This window comes from Anas platyrhynchos, chromosome Z (assembly GCF_047663525.1).
Source record: "Anas platyrhynchos isolate ZD024472 breed Pekin duck chromosome Z, IASCAAS_PekinDuck_T2T, whole genome shotgun sequence".
Classification (NCBI taxonomy): domain Eukaryota; kingdom Metazoa; phylum Chordata; class Aves; order Anseriformes; family Anatidae; genus Anas; species Anas platyrhynchos.
Genome location: NC_092621.1, coordinates 24,647,794 through 24,671,835, shown reverse-complemented (window position 1 = coordinate 24,671,835; position 24,042 = coordinate 24,647,794). Strand labels below are relative to the sequence as shown.

General features: G+C 39.0%; 1 protein-coding gene across 2 annotated transcripts in view; it reads left to right on the top strand.

The window, feature by feature from the left end:
• The window catches only part of JMY (junction mediating and regulatory protein, p53 cofactor), a 72,990-nt gene that overhangs the window by 11,862 nt on the left and 37,086 nt on the right, over window positions 1-24,042 (top strand). For both annotated transcript variants that reach the window (XM_038169757.2, XM_027447030.3), the window contains exons 2-3: window positions 7,777-7,950; window positions 22,256-22,406. In XM_038169757.2, coding sequence (XP_038025685.1) covers window positions 7,777-7,950; window positions 22,256-22,406 — 325 coding nt within the window. The remainder of the gene's footprint in view (window positions 1-7,776; window positions 7,951-22,255; window positions 22,407-24,042) is intronic.

The following is a 24,042-nucleotide window of genomic DNA, read 5'->3' as shown; positions in this document are numbered from 1 at the left end:
GTCTGTCCTGGTACCAGTACTGTTGAACATCCTTACCCATGAACAGACAATGGGATTGAGTGCATCCTCAGCAAGCTTGCATATGACACCAAGCTGTGTGGTGCAGTCAATACACCAAAAGGAAGGGATGTCTTCCAGAGGGACCTGGACAGGCTGGAGAAGTGGGCCTGTGTGATCCTAATCAGGTTCAAGAAGGCCAAGTGCAAGGTGCTGCACTTGGGTTGGGATAATCCCAGACATGAGCACAGACTAGAAGACATCATTGAGAGCAGCCCTGCAGAGAAAGACCTGGGGTTTCTGGTGGACAAAAAGCTAGACATGAGCCAGCAGTTCATGATTGAAGCCCAGAAGGCCAACTGTGACCTGGGCTGCAGCAGGTGGAGGGAGGTGATTGTCTCCCTCTGCTCTGCCCTTTTGAGGCCCCACCTGGAATGCTGCATCCACATCTGGGGCCCCCAGCACAAGAAGGATGTGGGGCTGTTAGAGCAGGTCCAGAGGAGGGCCACAAGGATGATCAGAGGGCTGGAGCACCTCTCCTGCAGGCTGTGATTGCTGGGACTGTTCAGCCTGGAGAAGTCTCGAGGGTGAAGGCTCCAGGGTGACCTTATCACAGCTTTCCAATACTTAAAGGTGGCTTATAAAAAAGGTGGAGAGCAACTTCTTGGTCAGATAATGACAGGACAAGGGGGAATAGTTTTAAACTGTAAGAGGGGAGATTTAGATGAGAGGTGAAGAGAAAATTCTTCACTCAGAGGGTGATGAGGCACTGGCAGAGGCTGCCCAGAGCATCTGTGGATTCCCCATCCCTGGAGATGCTCAAGGCCAGGCTGGATGGGGCTTTGGGCAACCTGGTCTGGTGGGAGGTGTCCCTGCCCATGGCAGGGGGCTGGAACAGCATGGTCCTTAAGGTTCCTTCCAACCTGAGCCACTTTATGTAGGGAATTTTGTACCTTTGCTGTTACAAGTAATACACTAAATTCAAATAAATACCTGGCTTTTATGAACATTCATTTGGCATGTAGCATGATTTAAAAGAGCTACAGCTACATCATACAGACATCATACAGTATGGTAGAGTGATCAGAGATGTACCATTTCTATGTCATCTTAAAACAAAAGCAACTTTACCACACTATTACACATATCTTTGTCTTGTTCACAGAAAAGGAGATGTGTAGTTTTCACTTGTTGACATCTCCCTCTTGAGCTTTTAGAAGAGATCTAGCGTGCCATACATTGTTGTCAGAGCTGGCAGCTCTAAGTCTGAGCCATGTGATACTCCCATGAGTTATGTATACAGAGTTCTGCTGAGATTTCTATTTAGGATTTTGGGTGGGAGGAGAGAAATGGCATTGTTCAGTAATGTTGCATGCATGGAAATAAAGTTTTGGCTCACTTCACTGCATTAAAATACTACTTCATTTTTTCTTACCCAGTAATTGAGTGTTTTTTCTTTTCTGCTGACTTGTTTTACAGGTAGTACATTAAAATGAGGTGCATTTTTGGTAGGCAGTGTAAACGAACTTGACAAAAATAATTTTTACTATCCCAGGAGCTGTTAATCTGAGCATACATGAAAATAACTGTTACAACTGAAAAGAGGGTCAAGATCACCAGTCAGCACTATGCTGGTCTTAGTCTTAGCCTTCTGGTTGGCTGTCTGCATTTAGGTACTTTAGGTGGTAAAAGACTGTTTTAAACAGGGCTTAAAGAGGATTTAATCGAGTAACTCACTCTATGTGAGCAACTCTTCACAGCACTAAAAAGAGAAGTGTGAAACATGTTATGAAAGTATTCCTTTTTGTATCTTGGGTTTTAAAGAACCTGTTTTACTTCTCAAAACCTTTTTGTTGCTGTTTTTTCTTGATGTTGTGTGTGTTGCTGTTTGTTTCTTAGAATAGCTGTGAAGTTCGATAAACTTGTTTATGTGTGTTTGGTTTGATTGTTTTAACTGGCTCAGTCCTTCTATAAACAGCCATTCAGAAACTCCTCCCCAAAATTCAGACAATAACCTTTGCTACACATTGGCATAGACTTGATATCCCCTATCTTCAAAAGCCTGTTCGAAAAAACTGAACCTTTTGGTCCACTCAGTAGGTACAAGATTGCTTTATGTACTGATTATAAACTCTGTGATTTCCAAATAAGTTTAATATGTAACTAACTTGTTTGTATCTTTTAATTTTGAGACTGGAAAGATGTAGCGCTGCTTCCAACACTTCTCATTCTGAGCAGTAGTACCTGGCTTATTTATAGTGTCCTGTAACTCCGTATCCTCTTAGATGGTTTATATCTCAACAATAAAAAATATCTTAGATATGGATTGGAGAGTCAAGCTTTGGTCTGCTTTGAGTGCATTTAGCTGTTATAATAATGCAAGTGGTTCTTTCTGTTTTATATACAAAGCCAAGGCTGTTGATAGCAATGCTATCATGCAAACAGAAGCAAGGATTGATCTTTTAACCACAGTGGGTGACATTTCATTACAGGAAAATACATTTAGGAGAGAGGAAAGTAGTTTACCTGTAGAACAGATCTCATGTAGTTGAGACTCCTACTCATTACCAGGATATGTATGTGTGCATGTCTTGTGCATGTGTTAAGAAGGTGGTTCTTTGTTTAAAGACAGCTTTAGAAAAGAGAACAGAAACAATTTTAAACCTGTTCTAATATGAGAGCTTGAAGTGTAAGTTCAGTTGCTGAAATCTTGCATCCCAATTTTATGTACTCCGGAAGTTTTACTTCGTAACTCATTGTCTGGAATTCACTCTAGTCCATTGCAACTGTATCAGCAGGTGGATTCCTTCTGGAAGTGGCAAGTAATACTTTCAGGCATTTGAGAACTTAATAGGAGAGTATCACAGAATCATAGAACATCCTGAATTGGAAGGGACCCATAAGGATCACTAAGTCCAACTTCTGGCACCACACAGGTCTACCTAAAATGTCAGACCCTATAACTAAGAGCACAGTCCAAACGCTTCTTAAACTCCAAAAGACTTAGTGCCGTGACTACTTCTGAGGGGAGCCTGTTCCAGTGCACAACAGCCCTCTCAGTGAAGAGCCTCTTCCTGATGTCCAGCCTGAACCTCCCCTGCCTCAGCCTGACACCATTCCCTGGGTCCTATCACTGGTCACTAAAGAGAATAGATCAGCGCCTGCCCCTCCACTTCCCTCATGAGGAAGCTGTAGACCTCAATGAAGTCTCCCCTCAGCCTCCTCTTTTCCAGGCTGAGTAGTGCATTTCTGTAATTACTGTTATTTCAAAAATATGTAAAAGCTTGGGAAGGGACTGAAAAATACATTGCTTGTTTTAGCTAAAATCAGGTATGTGTCATGCTGTAGAGTTTTTACAAATTCCCAAAACAAAATGGGGATAACAGTGAAAGTTTTGGGAATAACAGCAAAGGAAATGCATGAAAAGGCCCTTCACTGATTAAATGAAGCATTGGATTACACCCCCAACTGGTGGCAACTTACACATAATTGCACTGTCTTCTGTAGGGCTTTTTAAAGCTTTATGGACAAAATGTTTTTTTAATTCTGAAGACAGAAATAATCCTTGTTATATAGTTGAAATATGTACTGTTAAATTGGGGGGAAAAAAAAAGCCTGTTTCCTCTGGCTAGAGTCTATCTGCATAATAGTTGCCTAAAATATATGGATTCATTTAGTTGTGAACAATGTAACATCTGTGAAACATGATTCTTAAAATAAATGCAGTATTCAATGGGTATTGCACTAGTCAGGCCTGTACAGGATATTACTCTACCCTCCTCCACCCACTTCTTTAAATAATTTAATTTTAAGAAGTTGTGGAAGTCAAAATTTCATACCAAGGCTGTTGAAGTAAATGAATGGTAGCACTGAATGTCTGTGTTGAGAATTAATCATCAGTGGGACATAAAATATGCCACAAAACTTGTTCGTGTATTTTATGCTAACAGTTTGCAAACTGCACAGTTTGAAGGTACCGGGTTGGTTTAGGCATTTGGCCAGCTTAGCCAATGTCTCCATCTTTCTGAAAGGTAATGGCTGACTTTTTTGTATTTCTAAAACAGCATATCCTCGAGATACTGCCTGCAAGAAAATTGGAATATACAGAGTTAAACAACTTGTGAGACTGTGGAGGGCCAGGTTTGCCTTATGACATTATTAATTCAGTGGATTCTGTGCTAGACCAGCGTTATTGTTATCTGATAGTCCAAGTACTGCCTGGATGGCAGCCAGCTAAGACAAATGCTTCATCTGCCTTGGATCTTTGACAGGAAATCTTCCACCAGACTGCTTTATGGAGCAGGGTGGGAGAGGTCCTCCATGCAGCTGGCAGCTCCATCCATCTGCGATATTAGTGGCCCCTTTAGGACTGGTAGCAGTAAACCAGCCTTCACTCTTCCTTGGGCTTATTAGTCTGTGTCTAGTAGGAGAATCTAAGCTATCAATCTTCTGTTCATACCATGCTGTATCAGTGAAGGGTGTGTTAATCACATCCGTTCCAAACAGTGGGACAGAGTAGTTTGAGACTTCCATATTCTCTTAAACATTGCGAATCATAAATGTCAGTTCAAATGCAAGTCATAAATTCTGTGTTGTTTTTCTTTTCCAAAACTGGATCATGTGATACTTCTTCACTCTCTCCTTTCCATCCTGTAGCTTTTAACCCAAGTGGAATTTGAGGCAGCAGTTTTATGGTGTTGACTTGAGAGGATGAAATATAGGCATGCTTTTGAGCTGATTTGCAGCTTTTGTAGAGGAAGTTAATGTTTAGACATTTCCCCTCAAATGCCACCTGACTGCCTCAAATGCCACCTGACTGCTTTTTATAAGAACGTGTTAATAGGTGGGTGGGTGTAGTGAGGCTGTCTGTAACCTGTGCTTACAGTTCAGTAACTGTGCTACCTGTTTTGAAGAATATCCCTATTTGATAGCTCTTTCAAGTAACCAAATAAGGTGGTGTTTGGTTGTTTCTAAATCAGCTTTGCAGTTCTGTTATGTCTCTTCTGGTAACTATATCTTGAATGAAACTGCATCACCATTTTCATTGGAAAAGATCTTCATTAGGCACAGGAAATGGAAACTGGGGATTCTTGTAGGAAGGAAGGAAGGTTGCTCGACTTTTCTTAATTTCAGAATATATGTATTATGTATAAATAATCTGTCCTCACTTGCATTTGTTTTTGAGGGTTTACTCCTTGGGGGTTCGGTGTCTCTGAAGGAGTTGAGGAGCATCTCTAGGTGTAGGACTGGGAGACCCCAGGAGCAGACCCAGTAAAATTGGGCATGGACAAGACCCTGATATGATGCCCACTTATTTTTCCTATGTGCATGAACTTTGTGATGCTTCTTGCCATTATGAAAACTGTTTCTCATTATGGACATGATTTTCACTGAACAACCAGCTAATCATAAGTAGATGTATGCTGTTAGTGTCCTGAAAATGTATCCATGCTATACTGATGATCATAAAATTTAAATGGATCTTCACTTCCTGGCACATTTTCACGCTGAATTCTGCAAAGTTGTGACTGTTCCAGAATATCAGAACTTTTAGAAAGACCAAAAGATTGATCTGTGGAGGGAGGGGGAAAAAAAGTACTGTATTGTATTGTTCTGTTCCTGAAGTTAGATTAGATTACTTAAGGTTCTCCTTTAAGGGTGGTAAGTTTTCTCTAGCTGTTCCTTTTTGTTGCTGTGTAGGATGTGTTCTGTATTTGTTTTTTTCAGTATGTTGACGGAGATTATTATAGCTTTGGGACTACAGGTAGAGTAGGAAAAGGCTTGAGTATGACAGCTCTTTTTTGAGGAACTAGAAACATGCTAGAGGAACTGAGGAGGATGTTGGCTTTGTAGACTAAAGGGTTAAAACTGCTAGAGGACTGGAATAATGCATGAAGTCTGTAGAAACTTAGGAGTCAAACCCAAGAGCATCTGGGATGACTTCTGTCCCTACAATTGCAAGCTAAGGCATGCACATTTTGCCCAGAAAGTTCATTAAAATAGTGGTTTTACAGACTGCAAGCCACAGAACACTACCCAGTACCTTCAGTGAGAACTCAAACACCACAGAATATTACGCACCGCTGGAAGACAGGAGAAGGGCAGTGTTCCTGTCTTGCAGTAGGTAATGAAATTAGTAGGTAGGTGAAATTGCTTAGGGAATACAGCAGATTGCTGCTGAGAAACATCATATCCATTCTGCACCATCTGTCTGAGACCTCTCTTCCGTGACAAGCCTTGCTGAGGGAAAGCTCTTCGTGGCTTGTTGTTTGACAATCACTTTAATGCTGAACATGTAAAAAAAGCTACTGTGAGCCTCCTTGCATTCTGTCTATAATCGTGGCCAATCTTCAGAGCTTCAAAGGAAGTTGAGGTAGTGTTGCAAGGATCTTCAGAAGCAAACTTTACATCACAAAAAAAAATCTTATTCGTTTGGGTAACAAATGAGAAGATTAATACAAATGTTATGGAACAGAGTAGACACTATGGTAAAATGTCATGTTTTGACATTCTTGGCATACAAATGAACCAGATACCAAAGGACTGTTGATCAAAGCTTTTGGTTTCTAATCTGCAGTTCCCTCTGTATTGTCTTCCAGTAATTACACTTGATACAGCTTGGTATACTGAGAATATTTCATGTAGGTTGAGCATCCAGCTTGACTGAACACAGACAAGATAGGAAATGCTTATTCCATATTATTCCTAATCTATATTAAGTTTAAGTAAACTTGGACTGTGAATATATGCTTTTAAGTTGTTGATACAAAGAACAAGAGACTGACTTTAAATATCTGAAAGTTGCGTAAGAGGGGAATTAATTTCAGCTAATCTTGTCTCTGTGAACACATCAAGTACTCCACGTGTCTGCATGAGATTAGTTTTAGTTAAACATTTGAATATTCTTTTGTAATATTGGAAATGGTAGAAGACTTCCAGCAACATGTGAGGTCTGCCCAGGCCAATGCCCAAAATAGATGCAAAGCAAACATATAAATTGAAAACATACATCATAGCAAATTTGTAGAAACAAATGAATTTTCCACTTCATAAGAACTAAAGGAAGGAATGGACAGAGTCTTCAGATATTGTTTTACATGAATTAAGACATAATTCAAGTAAAACAAAGTTTGTTTTTGTTTTGTTACTATTAAAAGCTTCTGATTTCCTTTTTCTTAAAGATACCTAATGGAACCTTTGTGGATTTGAACTTCATGGGTAAACTGTCTAGGGTGAAATGCAGATCACCGTTGTGTTTCATGTAGATTCTTCTTTGTGTCTGGAGCTGCACTGATAAAATAGAGCTCTGTGAGTGTAAAGCAAAAAGGAGGCTAGAAAAAAACAGCTAGAGAGCTCAATCTGAATTCTGCTTTGAATTCCCTTTCTTTCCCACCACTCCTTCTCCCCACACAACTGGAAGTGGGAAAATTTATGAAGTATGTGAAGTAGCATATCTGATGAATACATTGTAGATTGTCTAACACTGAGTTGCTTTTTGTGCTCTTTTGTGCTAATTTTTACTATCTTCTTAACATCTTTGGAGAGAAGAAATCAAAAGGAGTGCTTCACATTTTGAACTAAGATTACCAGAGAAATGACCATACTTAACTGGCTAAATTCAAAATATTGATGGGGTTTAATATATTTTTTGTTTGGTATATCAGAGTGGTGACTTTAGTCTATCTTCTTCCCTCCTTAGTAAAAATGTTTTTAAACAATTATCACTTTCAGTAGGAATTTTAAGCATATTAATTAACACTGATACTTCTTTTTTTACAGCTTCTGGAGAAACACAAAAACACAGAAAGCATGGTCGAGCTGCTTGAACTATATCAGATGGAAGACGAAGCCTACAGTAGTCTTGCAGAAGCTACTACGGAGCTCTACCAGTACTTACTACAACCATTCCGAGATATGAGGGAACTTGCAATGCTTAGAAGACAGCAGATAAAGGTATGGTAAAGGTAACTGAACTTCTCATTAAGGGGGAAATTGTGCTTTTTATTTACTGTTTACTAATTAGTTCCCTGACTGTGAATATATGCAGTTGCAGTTTCTCCACTAACTGCTGACTGTATATTTCTGGTTGCTATGCTCAGAGGAGTGCTTTTGAGAGAGAGAACATCTTTGACATATGTAACTAACCATTACTTGTTTAACTTTTGTTTGACTTTCACCTATTTAGCAATGAGTAACTTAAAAATTTGTGATTACTGGGATACTAATGCATAAAATAGAGATGCATGCTGTACAGTCTATATGTATCACTGTTAATTACTTGAAAAGGAGCTGCCTGTAGAATCTTTTAATGTTAGTTTTCTGAGAATTTGATAAACCATTAGGAGTCAGTAGTTTCCGATCTTACGTTGTGAAATGCTTAAACGTGGAAGTGTTTAAAAGTAGGGAATTTGTTGTAACACATTATTAATTCAGCTCTTAAGAAAATACACTTTCATAGCCAGCTGAAGAATACTACGTTTGGGTGAAACTGTTTTATGACGCATGTGTTTTACTTAAAAATAATTCCCATCTCTTTAGACTCCTTTCTCATCTTTTAAGTGCTTAACCAAAAGGAACAAATGTCCTCTTCACTGCATTGCAGAAGTACTTTTGATAATCATCTGTTCCTTTGCTGTTTATTAGCCTATAGCCTTCTGAATATTTTTAAATCTATATTATGACATAGGAGCTAAAATAAGCTCATTTCACGTAATCTGTATTGCAGATGTCAGTTTATCTCAGCTTGGCACCTTACTCAGTTAGCCAAAGTTCTTTTTACTGGTTTTGATTCAAAAGATTTTTCTCTGAGTATAGAATAAAGGAGACAGGCAAGAAGATTTAAGATTCTGAAACTGGTTTTAGTTTGCTTTTAGACATAGCAATAGCTCAATTTTTTTCCAGAAATTCAGCAATCTGAAACTTTCTCAAATTTTATCAGTGAGATAGTTAATATAAGAATATTTGAACTAAGAATACCTTTTACCAATGAGTGACCAATGTTGTTGTGTAGAGAATTGGGATGAATATTTTTTTTGGATGTATTATACAGTTGAAAATTTATGAACAATACATTTAATAAAAAACCTTCAAATCATGTTGAAATAGCTTCCATTTTATTTGAATTTGTAGAACAGGAAAGGCTTTTTTTTTAAATTGCTCTTTCCTCAAAAAATAAGCTCATTTTTTGAGGTAAATATTGTATTGCATATAGAACATGAATTAAGAGTCTTTTCTATTTTCAGCTTCATTGATCTCTTGTATTTCAGTTTTAAAGAACTAATTTTTTTCCTTTTTGTGAAATAATAACCTTGGTAAACTAACAAGACATGTTCTGTGGTTTATTACTTTATTTGTACATAGTTGCATCTAATGTACATTAAGTTCTCTTCCTAACTTGGCAATTTGTGAGTTATAAAACTTGGTCATCTGTATTATGTGGTAGAGAAAGATGCCATCTCTTGTTTTTCATTTCATTGTTTGAGAGAAAGCAGTACTTGTATCTATGATGACAAAATATATATTACGCTGTGTAGCTAGGGTGGAGGAACTGGTTTATAAATAGAACTTGTGCTTGAGATGGTTTGTGTTAACTTGCTGCATATGTTTTTCTGGAAGGCTTAATAATAGAATAAAGATCCTTAGGTTTCTATAGACCATTATGGCTAGGGTTAGCTCCATTTTCAAATATAACAGAAATATTTCTGACACTTACTACCTCAGTGAGATGGGAACTATGAACATACACTGCCTAAATACTGACAAGGAGAAAGAGTTTAGATGTAGGCCAGGGTAAGGAAGGTAGAGCCTGTGGAATGAGTTAATAACATGAAAACAGTAAGTTACACGGATAATTATACCTGGATACAAATCTTTACCAGTACTTGGTAAAGATTGTCTATGTCTTCTGTAATTCCTTTATCTAATATTTTTGCAGCTGTTCTATGTTGGGTACCTGTCTTTGAGGAAGTTTTATTATTTATTTATTTATTTATTTATTTATTTTTACAAATCTGGAGTTTTTAGTAAGCATTTCAGTTAGTTTCATTTTGTCTATTTTCAAAATAAGATTAGGAAGAAAGGAGTTTACCTATAATCCTTGAGAACAATGTTTATTGTCCTCTCCTTTTGGAGCAAGACATAAAAATTGTCATATATTATCTGGGTATTGAATTTCTACTCTTACTATGGAAATTTAGGTGAGAGAGAAGCCTACAAGAGGGAAGTGAGAAACACCAAATTGTGTGCTCAGTGGAGGGTTGTTAGGGTAGGGCACCAGGATTCCCTACAGATTCCTTCTTCACTTAACATTGAAAGTTTGTAACAAAGTTAAAGCATTTAGAAACTAAATTGCAGAGTTCGTGTTGTACATGAAGTCTTTTTATTTTTTTTAACTTCTATGTCAATATCTCAAATTGTATTTTGTATTTATTGAGCCCAAAGAATGGGTAACTGTACGGATGAGGAATCAAAGCTGTAGCTTGAAGCAGACAGTTTAAGCAGCTCCTCACTTAAATATTGCTGAATTTGGAAATTTTAATGAAAAAGAGACAACTTATGTAGTAGAATGACACTCCGGAAAACTGTGTTTGCCAAAATTCTATCATGGGCTTTAGAATAATTTATGTCTTAGTTGGTTTTTAAACAGGGCATTTATTTATTTTTTTTCAAGTCTCATATAATATTTTTGAGGGCATGATCTTTTTGTGGTGAAGATTTGGAAAACAACGTTACATAAGGCCCAGAGAGGACACTTAAAGCAGTGCTGATTAAACTATGCCATTTGCGTGGCAATCAGCTCAACCTCATTCTTCTCACTTTCGAAAACAACATTCTCCAGTAGTTACAGACTAGTGACTTACTGACAAGTTAGTGAAAAACATCTCATATAAAAACTATGGTAGTAAGCAGAAAGTGGAAGAAACACTTCAAAGAATGCCTAAGTCTCTTTCAGTATATCTGTAGCTGCAGATGTATTCTTGTATCATCAGAAATCATAGTTCGATGAACTTGGAATTTGGAAAACCTATAGAGCAGGTAATAAATATTAATCTAAGTTCATGCAAGATGGCTGGATTTGCAAATAAAGGTAATAAACTGTTGAAAATACTGCTTTCTTGTTTGAGAAACTGGTGTAGTATAGTGTATTATGATGTGATAGCTTTTATAGTTTCAAAGCCTATTTAAGAAAGGTTATATTCAGTCCCTGATTACATTCTGAGCTATAAATCCTGTAGATTATATAGCTTTTCTTTATATGAAATGATACCAAAATGTTTTGCTTACTTAAAATTAGGGGTTTATGGGCTTTCAGAAAAATACTTCTCTAAACAGGCAATCTGATGGAAGGCAGGCTGGTAAACTGAGCAGTGAGGAGCCTGAACTCTTTTTTTAAGGTTGCTGACTACAAATCATAACAAATATCTGATCACTTAAATCTGTGAGTGAATGAAATTTAAAACTGCTTGGATATTCAGCTGTAAAACTGACCAATAAGACTCTTGGAAAATTGTTTGTTTGGATGCCAATCTTCTGGGGAGTGTTGCCTTACAAAAGACAGGATTGGATAACAAAATGACAGATGAAGTTGTTAATGGATGAAAAGTAATGAAGGGTGAAATGAACAGAAAGGTGATGACAACATCCATGCTTGTTTGTATGCACTTAGCTGTAACTCCTGATGAAAAAGTATGACAATTATATCAGGCAGTTCTCTGAAAATGGCTTGCCTTAAGCATTCTTAAAAAAAGGAATTTTTTTCATTATTAGAGGGGGAAGAAAAAAGAGCATTACATGGAGACAAGGAGGGGGCATCGCCCTCTATGTCAATGAGAGCTGGAGTGTGTGGAGCTCTGCCTGGGGATGGGTGAGGAGCTGACAGCTTGGGGGTCAGCATTACAGGGAGGGCAGGGACAGGGGACATTGTAGTGGGGGTCTGCTGCAGGCCACCTGACCAGGAAGACCAAGCAGATGAGGCCCTCTATAGACAGATAGCAGCAGCCTCGCATTCACAAGCTCTGGTTCTCATGGGGGACTTCAAACACCCTGATAACCCTTGGAGGGACAGCTCAGCAGGGCACAGGCAATCCAGGATTCCGATGTGATTTCACTAAGGGCAGACGGTGCCTGACAAGTCTGGTGGCCTTCTATGGCAGGGTTACAGCATTGATGGATAGGGAAAGAGCAACTGACATCATCTACCTGGACTTGTGCAAAGCATTTGACACTGTCTCCCATGATATCCTAGTCTCTAAATTGGAGATGCATGGATTTGATGGAAGGACCACTTATGGGTAAGGAGTGGCCTTCCAGTACCTAAAGGAAAGCTGGGGAGGGACTCTGTCAGAGAGTGTAGGGATAGGACAAGGGGGGATAGCCTTACACTAATAGAATGAATTAGGAAGAATCATTTCTGTTAGGAAGAAATTCTTCACTCAGAGGGTGGTGATGTGCTGGCACAGGTTGCCCAGGGAAGCTGTGGATTCCCCGTCTCTGTAAGTGTCCAAGGCCAGACTGGATGTGGCTTTGGGCAACCTTGTCTGGTTGGAGATGCCCCCACCCATGGCAGGGGTTTGGAGTGAGATGGTCTTTAAGGTTACTTCCAACCCAAACCATTCTGTGATTCTATGTAGTTGTGAATGTGTCTGCATGTACTTGCATTGTGAGCACTGCAGTTTTTGTTCCTTCCTCCCACTAAGATGCTGTAGAATTAGAATAGTTGCAGGATGGCAGCGAGAATGGTAAAGGTATTTCCTGTGAACAGCCTCAGTGCAAGGAGAGTAAATGAATCAGATTGCATGCTTTGAACGGCAAAAAAAAAAAAAAAAGAAGGCAATGAACTTAAGATAAGAATTAGATCTATAAATCATGAATGCTGTGGGAAAGGATATAATGATAGTTGTCCAAGTATTTATAAGTATTGTAGGCATTAGACTCTGTTCCTTGTGGGTCCTTTCCAACACAGGATGTTCCATGATTCTATAATCTTTTACTTTTTTTTAATAAGAAAAAGCCTTGAATCTGACCGTAGAATAGCGTATTTGGGGAAAGGGTGAAGGAAGATGGTAAACAGAAGTGTGCATTCAAAACACTTCTTGATCAAAATACAAAAGGATTTTAATCATGAAGAATATACTAACTTGTGTCACTCCAGGGGTGACTCTTGGCTTGTGGCTCCTATGACTCTTTTACTCTTGTAAAAGAGGATATAAACAGGAGATGTGATTTTTTTTTTTTTCTTCAGCCATGATAGAGATGGAAGGAATAAGAAAGAAGGAAGAGACTTAAAAGCGGACTGTGGAAGGCAAGGAAGGGAGCTTAAGCAGTTCTTCAAAGACAGAAAAACTCAATGATGAGACTGTGAATTTTGCAAGTCCAACTTTTCCTAAATCTGTAAATGGATTAAAATCTAGTGCTTTTTTTCAGTAGTATTTTGGAGGAAAAAAAAGAAACAACACAGGTTTTTCTAACCTTTCACAATTTTTGCTGGCTTTATGCTGGACCTATTAGGGCTTTATTTGCAGTTACTACAGTTATGTGTAGCGTTCCTATTCTTGGGTATTTATATGGAGTTATTCAGATTTCTTGTCTAATTCTTAAGGGTTCTCATTTTCCTTTTGTTCAGTAATCTGTATATACCAACTACACATCAAGAATTCATGAATGTGTACATGTGCTTAACATTTTGTCTGTTGAATATGCAAAGTTTTCATTCACAAAAGGATTCTATAGCTTCCTGAAACAGCCAAACCCACTTAATTTAACGCTTGAGCTCACTTTCTTAAGTGATGTGTTCATGTAACAAGTATTTTTCTTTCTTTCTTAAATTAACCTTTTGTAGGTGAACTTCCTTTAACCTGGAATTCAATCAGTGAAGTTGAAAAGTTAGTAAAGGTTGTATCACATATGCATGGATAAACGGGAAGCCAAAACTCAGGGTACAAGCATTAGCCTTAATCCTGTCAATTACTAATTAAAATCTTTTAACCGTAATTTAACTTTAGCACTTACATACACTGGAATGTGTCTGGAGATAAACAAAGAAAAACAATTGAATAATCCCAGTCATTCCTCTTTACTCTTGTCATAACTCTGATCTATATTTTTCTCTTCCATATACTTTTTAATTTCTCATTGTTCTCCATAGTTCTGGAAAAAACATTCACCAGTGTTGTTTGCAGTACAATGACATTCTTGTTTTGTATTCTTTCTGTATATGCTAACATCTTATTTGTTACTGTCTTTTCTGCTAATACTTTAATTAAACTATTTCTGTCATTCTCCTATATATTGATGCAGGTAATCAAACCCTTGGAGTTTTTAATGGTAGCCACAGGCTTCAGACACATTTAGGATTCAAACCCTCTAATCTGAGCTGGTTTGGATGTATTAACATTAAAATTAATCTCAGTATTTGTTAGATAAAACCAGTAGAACTGTAAAGCCCATTTTAAAGCTGAGTGCTTTCACTGCATGTATTTAGGACTGTACATACAGCATTAGAACATCTGTTGGGAAATAGCATTGGGTTCATGTTACTAGCTGGGAGCATAATTAAATTAAAACCTGTAAGACAAGCTTTAAGAGTCCCTGAATGTGTGATGAAGCTGAAATGCATGCTTTTTCTTGCTATATATCTGGAATGCTGTGCTGAGTTTTTGTTGTTTTTTTTGCCTGCTGGACTGTGTCAAAGAGAGGCAGCTAAGGGGTTGAACTGAAACATACCTTTACTTATGAAGTTGTTTTCCCCTTTGTATATTGCCTCTGCCATGTGTAGTGTTCCCTCAACTTACTTTTTTCATTCCTACAATATAATGACCTACTGTTGTTAAATCTTGTGGGTTCTTTTTCTTCCTTTTCTCCCAATTATATCTAGGAAGATAATAAAGGGAGCTGGAGAGAGAGGACAGGTTCCTACCTAAGCGGTAATGTGATGTGGCCTAAGTCTGTTTTCTGTCAGTCTTGTCCTTTATTGTCCCAGTTATCTTGAGTCAGAAATTAAAAATACTCAAGAGCCTTGAGGAATATTTCTTAGGAGATGTATACTGCATAAAACTTAGTCTCACAGTTGCAGGCCTGTTTTTCCTATCTTCTTGCAGTAAACTTACATTGCTCTGTTTAAAAAAGGGATAAAAATGTGACATAACAGCAATATCTCTGAAATTATTTGGAGAAACATAATTGTGTACTCTGGTAGAAAAGTTTAGCCTCTCCTATTTCTTCTCACTTTCTTACAGAGTAGGCTGGGGACCTCATTTCAGTTTGTTTCCTCTGAAGAACTAATTAATTTTCTTTCTGATACATATCCATGCAGTGTAGGAATGTGTTTTTACGATCTGTTAATCTGAAGTGATACCAACTGGAAATAAATGTTTATGATAATGTGTTGACGTTAATGGCTTCTGCTGTTTCTTCCTTTGTTGTGTGCTTTCTGACAACCACTTTTGTGAAAGCTGTAAATAATTTTTTTTTTTAAATTTCAAACATGCAAAAATTTGAGAGCCTTCTAAAGCAAATCTAATCTTAAGAAATAAATATCTTAGCCAATTTTACAATTAGACTTGGATTCTTCTCAAAGTGAACACAGTTTTTTAGGAAGTAATAGCTGGAATGTGCTTTCTGAGAGAACAGTTGATAGAAAGTAAACTTAGGGTGTGAGGAAATGACCCCAAGTTGCAGCAGGGGAGGTGTAGATTGAGTATCAGAAAGAATTTCTTCATGGAGTTGGAACGGACTTTCCAGGGAAGTGGTGAAGTCCCTGTTCCTGGAGATATTTAAGAGAAGTGTGGGTGTGGTGCTTAGGGACATGGGTTAGTGGTGGACTTGGTAGTTAGGCAGATGGTTGGGCTTGATGATGTTGAAGTGTTCTTTTCCCAACCTAAATGATTCCATGGTTCCATGATTTGACTATATGATCTGGTTGTGAGATGAGATTTATTTTCTCAAAGACCACACTTATTTTAGAACTTCAAGTCCGAATGAGGAACTTCAGAACAAAAAGTGAGTTTGTTCTTCGTGTTAGATAAAGTTCAACTATGTAAAAACTTCTGAATTCTTAACTAAAATGTTTTTTACTGAAGCAGATGCATAGGTTTGCAAGAAGTATCAATTAGATGATGGCACTTTTTTAATTTTTCTTTCTTGCCGTCCATTTTAATTCTTCAGCATCTTCTTTTAGTCATATGGGCTACGAAGATGGTGAAAGGCCTGGAGGGGAAGACGTACGAGGAACGGCTGAGGGCACTGGGCCTGTTCAGCCTGGAGAAGAGGAGGCTGAGGGGAGACCTCATCGCAGTCTACAACTTCCTCGTAAGGGGGTGTCGAGAGGCAGGAGACCTTTTCTCCATTAACACCAGTGACAGGACCCGCGGGAACGGGGTTAAGCTGAGGCAGGGGAAGTTTAGGCTGGACATCAGGAAGGGGTTCTTCACAGAGAGAGTGGTTGCACACTGGAACAGGCTCCCCAGGGAAGTGGTCACTGCACCGAACCTGACTGAATTTAAGAAGAGATTGGACTGTGCACTTAGTCACATGGTCTGAACTTGGGTAGACCTGTGCGGTGTCAAGAGTTGGACTTGATGATCCTTAAGGGTCCCTTCCAACTCAGGATATTCTATGATTCTATGATATCTATCATGGGCAGTAGTCATTTTGATAACACAAAATATAACAGAACCACCTCAGGTGTAACCAAAAGTTAAGGTATATTAGTGAGGGCATTTCCCAAATGTCTCTTGAACACTGATAGGCACAGGGCATCAGCCACCTCTCTATGAAGTCTCTCTGTGTTTGACCACTCTCACAGTAAAGGAATTTTTCCTTATGTCCAGTCTGAACCTCCTCAGCACAGCTTTGTGCTGTCCCCTTGTGTCCTGTTGTCAACGGCCAGGAGCAGAGGCCAGCACCTCCTCTGCACGTCCCCTCCTCAGGAAGCTGCAGAGAGCAGTGAGTCTGCCTCTCAGCCTCCTCAGCTCCAGAAAGGACAGCCCAGGTGTCCTCAGCCTCTCCTCACGGGACAGGCCTTCCAGCCCTGTTACCAGCTTCATTGCCCTCTTCTGGATGCTTTCAGGTAACTTAACATCCTTTTTTATTGTGGTGTGGAGCCCAGAATTGCACACAGTGCTCAAGGTGAGGCTGCACCAACACTAAACATAGCAGGAGAATCACTGTGTGTGGCTGGCTGTGCTGTGCACAATGCACCCCAAAATGCAGGTTGTCCTCCTGGCTGCCTGGGTGTGCTGCTGGCTCATGGCCTGTCAGCCAGTACCCCCAGAGCCCTTCTGAGCTGCTGTCTGCTGTTTCTGTTTATGACCTGTGTTTCTGTTTCTGACCCATGCTTTTTTATGTCCTATAAAAACAAAGGATGCTGGCATCATAGAGGTGTGCAGTGAGTAAAACTGAAGCCTAAATATATTACACATGCATTGCAAACAGTAATGGAATGCAGTAGCACATGGGATCTTCCTTTAATTTCTTAACGACGTTTATTACCGTCACAAATGCATTTATTAAAAGGGATTAATTCTGAAAAGAACATAGAAAACAAAGTCTTCAAAAAGATGGGTCTATTCAAATTGCTGTTCAGTGATGCATGTGTGTTTCCCTTTTCCTCTTTAAACTGTCAGCTACAGATTTGAGAGCGTTGTTTCTTCCTTCTTCCTCTTTCATGAAGGTATTGTAGGTGGGTAGGCAAACTGCCATGTGTTCTTCATGAGTCGCAACCTCCACAGACAGCTTCTATCTCTCTTCTCCCCAACTTCTTTCTCTATGACAACTGTCATCTTTCCTTAATTAAACAACTAGCTTTTTCCATGGACTTTCTGTTTCCTAAGATAACATACAATTCTAAATAATTACAGTTAATATATCTTATACATGAGTATAATTTAATTATGTATCTTAAATGGTGTATTACAATTTAACACTTATTTGTATATATATCCTCTTGTGAGCATTTGTAGCTCTTGATTCGCAAGGCTCTGTCCCTTATTCTTGTAGTTTCGCATTCTTAATTTGTCACTTTAAACTTCAATTGCTTCTGTGTGCTCAGGTCTCCAGTTGTGGATATCCTAAACAACAGTAGCAAAGACTAAACTTAGTGTTTCCTTACAGTCAAATGGTCCAGCTTATTTTCCCATTATTATAGGCTACTTGTTGGCTGTGAAGGGAACAAGCTTTTCAGTTAGTAGTGTAAGGGTTATCCTTATGTCCTACCTAGCCACGTTTCTTAAGGAAGCAGTTATGGTTTTTTACTTGCCAAAGACTGTTTCCCACTGGTACCTAGATTCTGTCTCCATCTATTGAATGACCTTTCCCTTAGAAATGCCCCCACCTCCATAATTTCCTTAGTTCAGCAAGGAGAGGAACAACCTCATGCATCAGGACATGCTGTGGGTCACCCAGCTGGAGAACAGCTCTGTAGAAAAGGACCTTGGCTTCCTGGTGGCACCAAGCTGAACTGAGCCAGCAAGGTGTCCTTGCTGCCAGGAAGGCTAGTGGTATCCTGGGCTGCATTAAGCAAAGTATTGTGAGCAGGTTGAGGAAGGTGATCCTTCCCCTGTACTCAGCAGTGGTGAGGCTGCACGTGGAGTAGCATTAATTTTGGTCCTGCCAGCACAAGAGAAGTGGACATACTGGAAAGAGTCCAGTGAAGGACCATGAAGCTGGTGAAAGGAGTGGAGTGTCTCTCCTGTGAGGTGAGGCTGAGAGCTGGGACTCTTCATACTGAAGAAGAGGAGGCTTAGGGGGACATCACCAATGTCCATAAATACCTGAAGGGAGAGAGCAAAGAGGACAGAGCCAGTCTCTTTTCAGTGTTGCCCAGTGCCAGGACAAGAGGCAGTTTACACAAGCAGAAACACAGGAGGTTCTCTCTGAGCACGAGGAAGCACATCTTTACTGTGTGGGTGACTGAATATACAGGTTGCACAGAGAGGCTGTGGAGTCTCCCTCCTTGGAGGTAATACCAAGAAAAAAAAAACCAACAACACCTGAATGTGATCCTGGGCACCCTGCTCTGGGTGTCCCTGTTTGAGTAGGGGGATTGGACAGATGGCCTCAAGAGGTTCCTTCCAGGCTCAGCCATTCTGTGACGGTTTTGGAGCCAGTAAGTTAACATTGTGTGCGTGTAGGAGAGCAATGGTTCTGCTGCGTTATTGAAGCTATGTAATGGAGAGGTCAAAATGCCTGTGTATTCCCCTTGCACATCATGTGCACTGGACATGCCTTGGTCATCTGTTTGTACTACACTTCAGGAAGAATCCTCATCTCCTCATCCATTCTATCCTGAATGTCTTGCTAATTGACAAACTGTGTAGCTACAGATGTTAAGCATAAAATCAGGTAGTTCAAGGCCCATAAGTGAAATGCTTCTGTCCTATGTTTCTTTCCAGGTCTCCATTGAACCTTTTATTTAGTGTGCTACTATTGACAGTAGCCCCAAGGTGTGAGGTTGGTCTGTTCCTGTTCAGGCAGCTTCTTGGGGATCTGCTTTGCAACAGTAGTCATTTCTGGAGAATGCTTCTTGGTATCTTTTAAATGAGAATATGTGTATGAACAGATGCATAAAGGGGAAGTTTCTTATGAGCATCTGTACCACCTTGAACAATCCTCGTAAACATTTACAACTCAATCTTCTTGTGTTTCACCAGTTTCTAAAGCTTTATAGAGCCATGACCGTCTGTTTTTTGTGTGGTGGTTTTACCCAGCTAGGCAGCTGAACTGTACACAGCCACTCTCTCACTTTCCCTCCTCAAAGGGAAAGGGAGAGAAAATAAAACGGAAAGGGCTCAGGGTCTGAGATAAGAACAGGGAGATCACTCAAAAATTGTCATGGACATAGGGAGATTAAGTCTATTGCCTACTACTAACAGACTAGAGCAGTGAAAAACTAAAAGCAAACAACAACCACCTTCCCCCTGTTCACCCTTGTCTACCTCCTCCCTCTGAAATGATGTAGGGGAATGGGGAAAAGGGGCTGCAGTCAGTCCCTGACACTTTGCTTTCACCACTCCTTCACGGTCACCCTCTGCCCCTGCTCCTGCGGGGGCTCTCCATGGGCCGCAGCCTCCTCCAGGCCACATCCACCTGCTCCACCGGGGGCTCCTCCACCCATGGGGGGGCTGCAGCGTGGAGATCTGCTCCATGTGGGACCCATGGGCTGCAGGGGGACAGCCTGCTCCACCAGGGGCCTCTCCCTGCACAGCCCGCAGGGGAACTGCTGCTGCCTGCCTGCAGCACCTCCTGCCCTCCTGCTGCACTCACCTGGGGGCTGCAGGGCTGGTGCTCACTACTGTCTCTCTCCAGGCTGCTGTAACACGGCAGTATTTTTTCCTTTCTTCAATCTGCTCTCCCAGAGACCCAACCAGCACTGCTCCCTGGCTCAGCTCTGGCCAGCAGCAGGTCCCTTTTGGAGCCATCTGGAGCTGGCTCTGCTCACAGAGGCCACCCCAGCATCACCCCTGCTACCCAACTCTTTTTCAGCCCTCTGATCATCTTTGTGGCCCTTCTCTGGACCCACTCTAACAGGTCCACATCCTTCTTGTGCTGCAGGCCCCAGACATGAATGCAGTACTTCCAAGTGGGGCTGAAAAGGTGCTTCCCTTTGATACTTCTAAATACTGGCTCTTTGGAACAGAGACACACTTGTATTGTGTCATGCTAAATCTCTAGCTTGTGTTGTGTGTGAATAATGTTTTGGCAGGCAAAACTAGATGAAGAAATGCTACTTTGAGGCTTCTTATCCTCATAGAAATGATGGCTAACAAGAATGTTACTCACAATACTCAGTGATCCCACGTCAGTTTCTATATCAGAATACCTCATTTTTGTCTAGGAGAAAAGAAAGAAGATTTTTAACTATATTGTTCTTATTCTGCCTCTCAAAGGAGCTTTCTTTTTCATAGTACTGTGTAAATGGAAAGCATTAACTTACCAGTCATCATTCACTGATGTATACTTACAGTTTGACTTCATTTAGAAATTCTTGTCTGTTCACTCATAAGCATTACCTGTGGAAACTGTGACACATGTGCTTCACTGAATTACATGTTACAACCTATCTAGTAAGATTAATATTCACTTAAGATTCGTTCACATTTTTATTTTGCCTGTGTCTTTTTTAATGGCTTTGGAAGTAGAAGTATGAAGTAGATTAAAGTACTGTATTAAACTACTTTAAACATTTTTCAGTAAATGAATAATTACATAGAATATACCTCTATATTTTTACTTTTAAAAATCATCTTTCTAAGATATGGGTTAAATGCATATATAGAAGTAGATCTTGAATATTGTAGTGAACCTGTAGAGTGGAATGTTTTTTTGAGACCAGAGTGAAGCCTTGTGAAATTGAGATGAATATTTGAGTCATTATTGCTTCAGGTGAAAATATCTGGTTACACAGAAGATTATGAGTACTTCTGGCTTATTTTTTTTGTCTTGACTGATATAAATGAAATGATATAAATGAAATGATATAAATGAAATATTCAAATATGTAAATATGAAATAGTAATTGAAAATTCAAATATTCAACTATAAAAATATAAAAATAATCAAAATCACAATGCTGTGGTATTGCAGGATCAAGCTTAAATATTTAATTACTTAGAAATACAGTCTGTTTTCTGCAGTGGGACTACAAATAACTTCAACTTCTAAAGATGAGTAAAAAATCAGTTTGGGAGAGAAAGCTATAAATTTCATGAATTTAAAAAAACAGACAAACTCCAGATCTTTTACTGGCTTCTCATAGCTACCAAATTGCTTTGGTCTTAGGAATGAAAAAGTATTTGAATTCCCAGACCCTGACTCTCCAGAGGTCCCTTTCAACCTCAACGACTCCGTGATTCTGTGTAAAACCGATGATAACTTCCCAGTGCCCCAGCACATTCCCTGTTTCCAACTTCATTCTGACCGAAGAGATTTAGTTTATTTCAGACCAGAATATCCCAGGCTGGAAGAAAGCCTGCATAAAGCATGCTTTTTGTCTGAAGATATGATATTTAACAAAAAGATACTGGTAAATCAGATTTATATTTGAGTTTGTTGTGCTTCCAGTAAAAATAGTAACGAAACCACAAATGTACTTTTTCAACAAAAACACTTTTCTGTTGAGTAGGACACATGGTGATCTGCTGTTGGTTTACTCTCCTTTTTTTCTTTCTTTAAAGTATTTTCTTAGCCACACTGAAACTGATCGCTGTTTGCAAAATAGCAACGATTTAATCATGTTGTTAATTATGGTCTGATTTATTTTCAGATCTCAATAGCGAATGATTACCTAGGCCCCAGAAGAATTGAGAGTCTGCAAAAAGAAGATGCTGATTGGCAGAGAAAAGCCCACATGGCTGTGCTTTCTATTCAAGATCTTACAGTTAAATACTTTGAAATAACAGCTAAAGCACAGAAAGGTAGTTATTTTCTTCTATCCTATACTTAAATAAACCATAAAGATTTTTATTTTAATGTTTGTCATGCTCTGTATTGCGTTGTGTGACTTACTTTTTTTTGATAAGTCTTCTGTAAGAAAAATGCAGTCATCATTCCCATTTGTTTTTTCCTTTATGTCTATTCATATCTTTCACAAATAAGCCTTTTCAGAACATCATCAGGAGCAGGCAGAACAGAAATTATTTAATAAAGTTTCACAAGCATCTTCTCAGCGTGATTTTATTAGTTTCACTGTACATTTGGAAAAGGTTTAGGGAGCACAGAGTCCCTGATGAATTCTGTTTTCTGTACTGGTTATGGCAGACCACAGTAGTAAGTGTTTATTACTTTTCAGTTCATTTCTTTTTCCTGTCTTCCCAGCCTTCAATTTTTTCATAGTTCTAAATACTGAGTAACATCTCAGTTTAACTCTCAGTGAAAACTGCTCTGCTTGGAAATCTTCATGGATACAACCTTTGCAGAAGTTTTACTAAACGAGTTGGTGCAGTTAAACAAGGTTGTATGACTTGCATAGACATCTGTATTGTTATCCTTGTACCATTTTAACCTAAATGGGTTAATTAGGGCAAACAAACCTCAGAGTGTGGTTTCACGTTACCTATTTTAGTTTGACTGTGGGCTACCACTTGCATGGTTTGTCCCACTCTTTTCCATGCCTGACTGACGGTTCCCGTCTCTTTCTTTGCCTTAGTGATAGTGATTGTACAACCAGATGAATGAGCTGTATCCCTGGTAGAAAATCTTTTTTGATGGGTAGGTTTCCTGTCATCTCCCTGCATGACTGCTAGATCTGCCTCAAGAGAAGCAGTCAGTGCAAAACAATTCCTCTCAGTGACAACCCAGGTTAAGGATAACATGAAACTCCACCTTACTTGGAAAAAGTGACTAAACCAGTTCAAGCATGTTGGAATTTAATTAGAGCAAATTCTAAATGTATTTAGTTCCTTTTCTAATGTGATAAATGTGCCAAATAAAATACCCCATTAGTTAATAAAGAATGTATCTTTATAGTTACTTTAGTTTTTTCTACATAATATTTTTATATACAGCTGTAAGGATTATGAGAACACTGGGAAACAAAATATTGGCAAATATTTTGCAAAGTTCTACAGTTGCCAATATTGGAAAATATTGGCAACTGTAGAACTTTGGTGTGCAGATTGTTTTCCTGTTTTGCTTTTTTTTGTTGTTTTTTTTTTTGCCTCCTCCTTATTTCAGGGAGGTCTTATATACCAAAATAATAATACATGACAGGAAAAAATACACGACTACAAATAAGTATTTGTTACCTACTAAAAGCATGTAATATCTTTTAACGTCTAGGGACCAAATGCTACCCTTTTGGTTGAGTTGCAAGGCTTTTGCAAGTACAGTATCATGTGATCTGTATATTAAAAATGGTGAAAATCTCAAAAAGCTCAGGTGTTGTCTGGGGCTCAAAAAGAGGGAGTCTAAATCAAAGGCAGATTGTACTTTGCTAGTTAATTTAAATTAACTCTGTAAAATAACTTGCATTTTGATTTTTTAATTTTGTTATTTAAATTCACTCTTGCAGAATTGCAATTTACTTGAAGATGAAATTTTGGTTTTAAATTA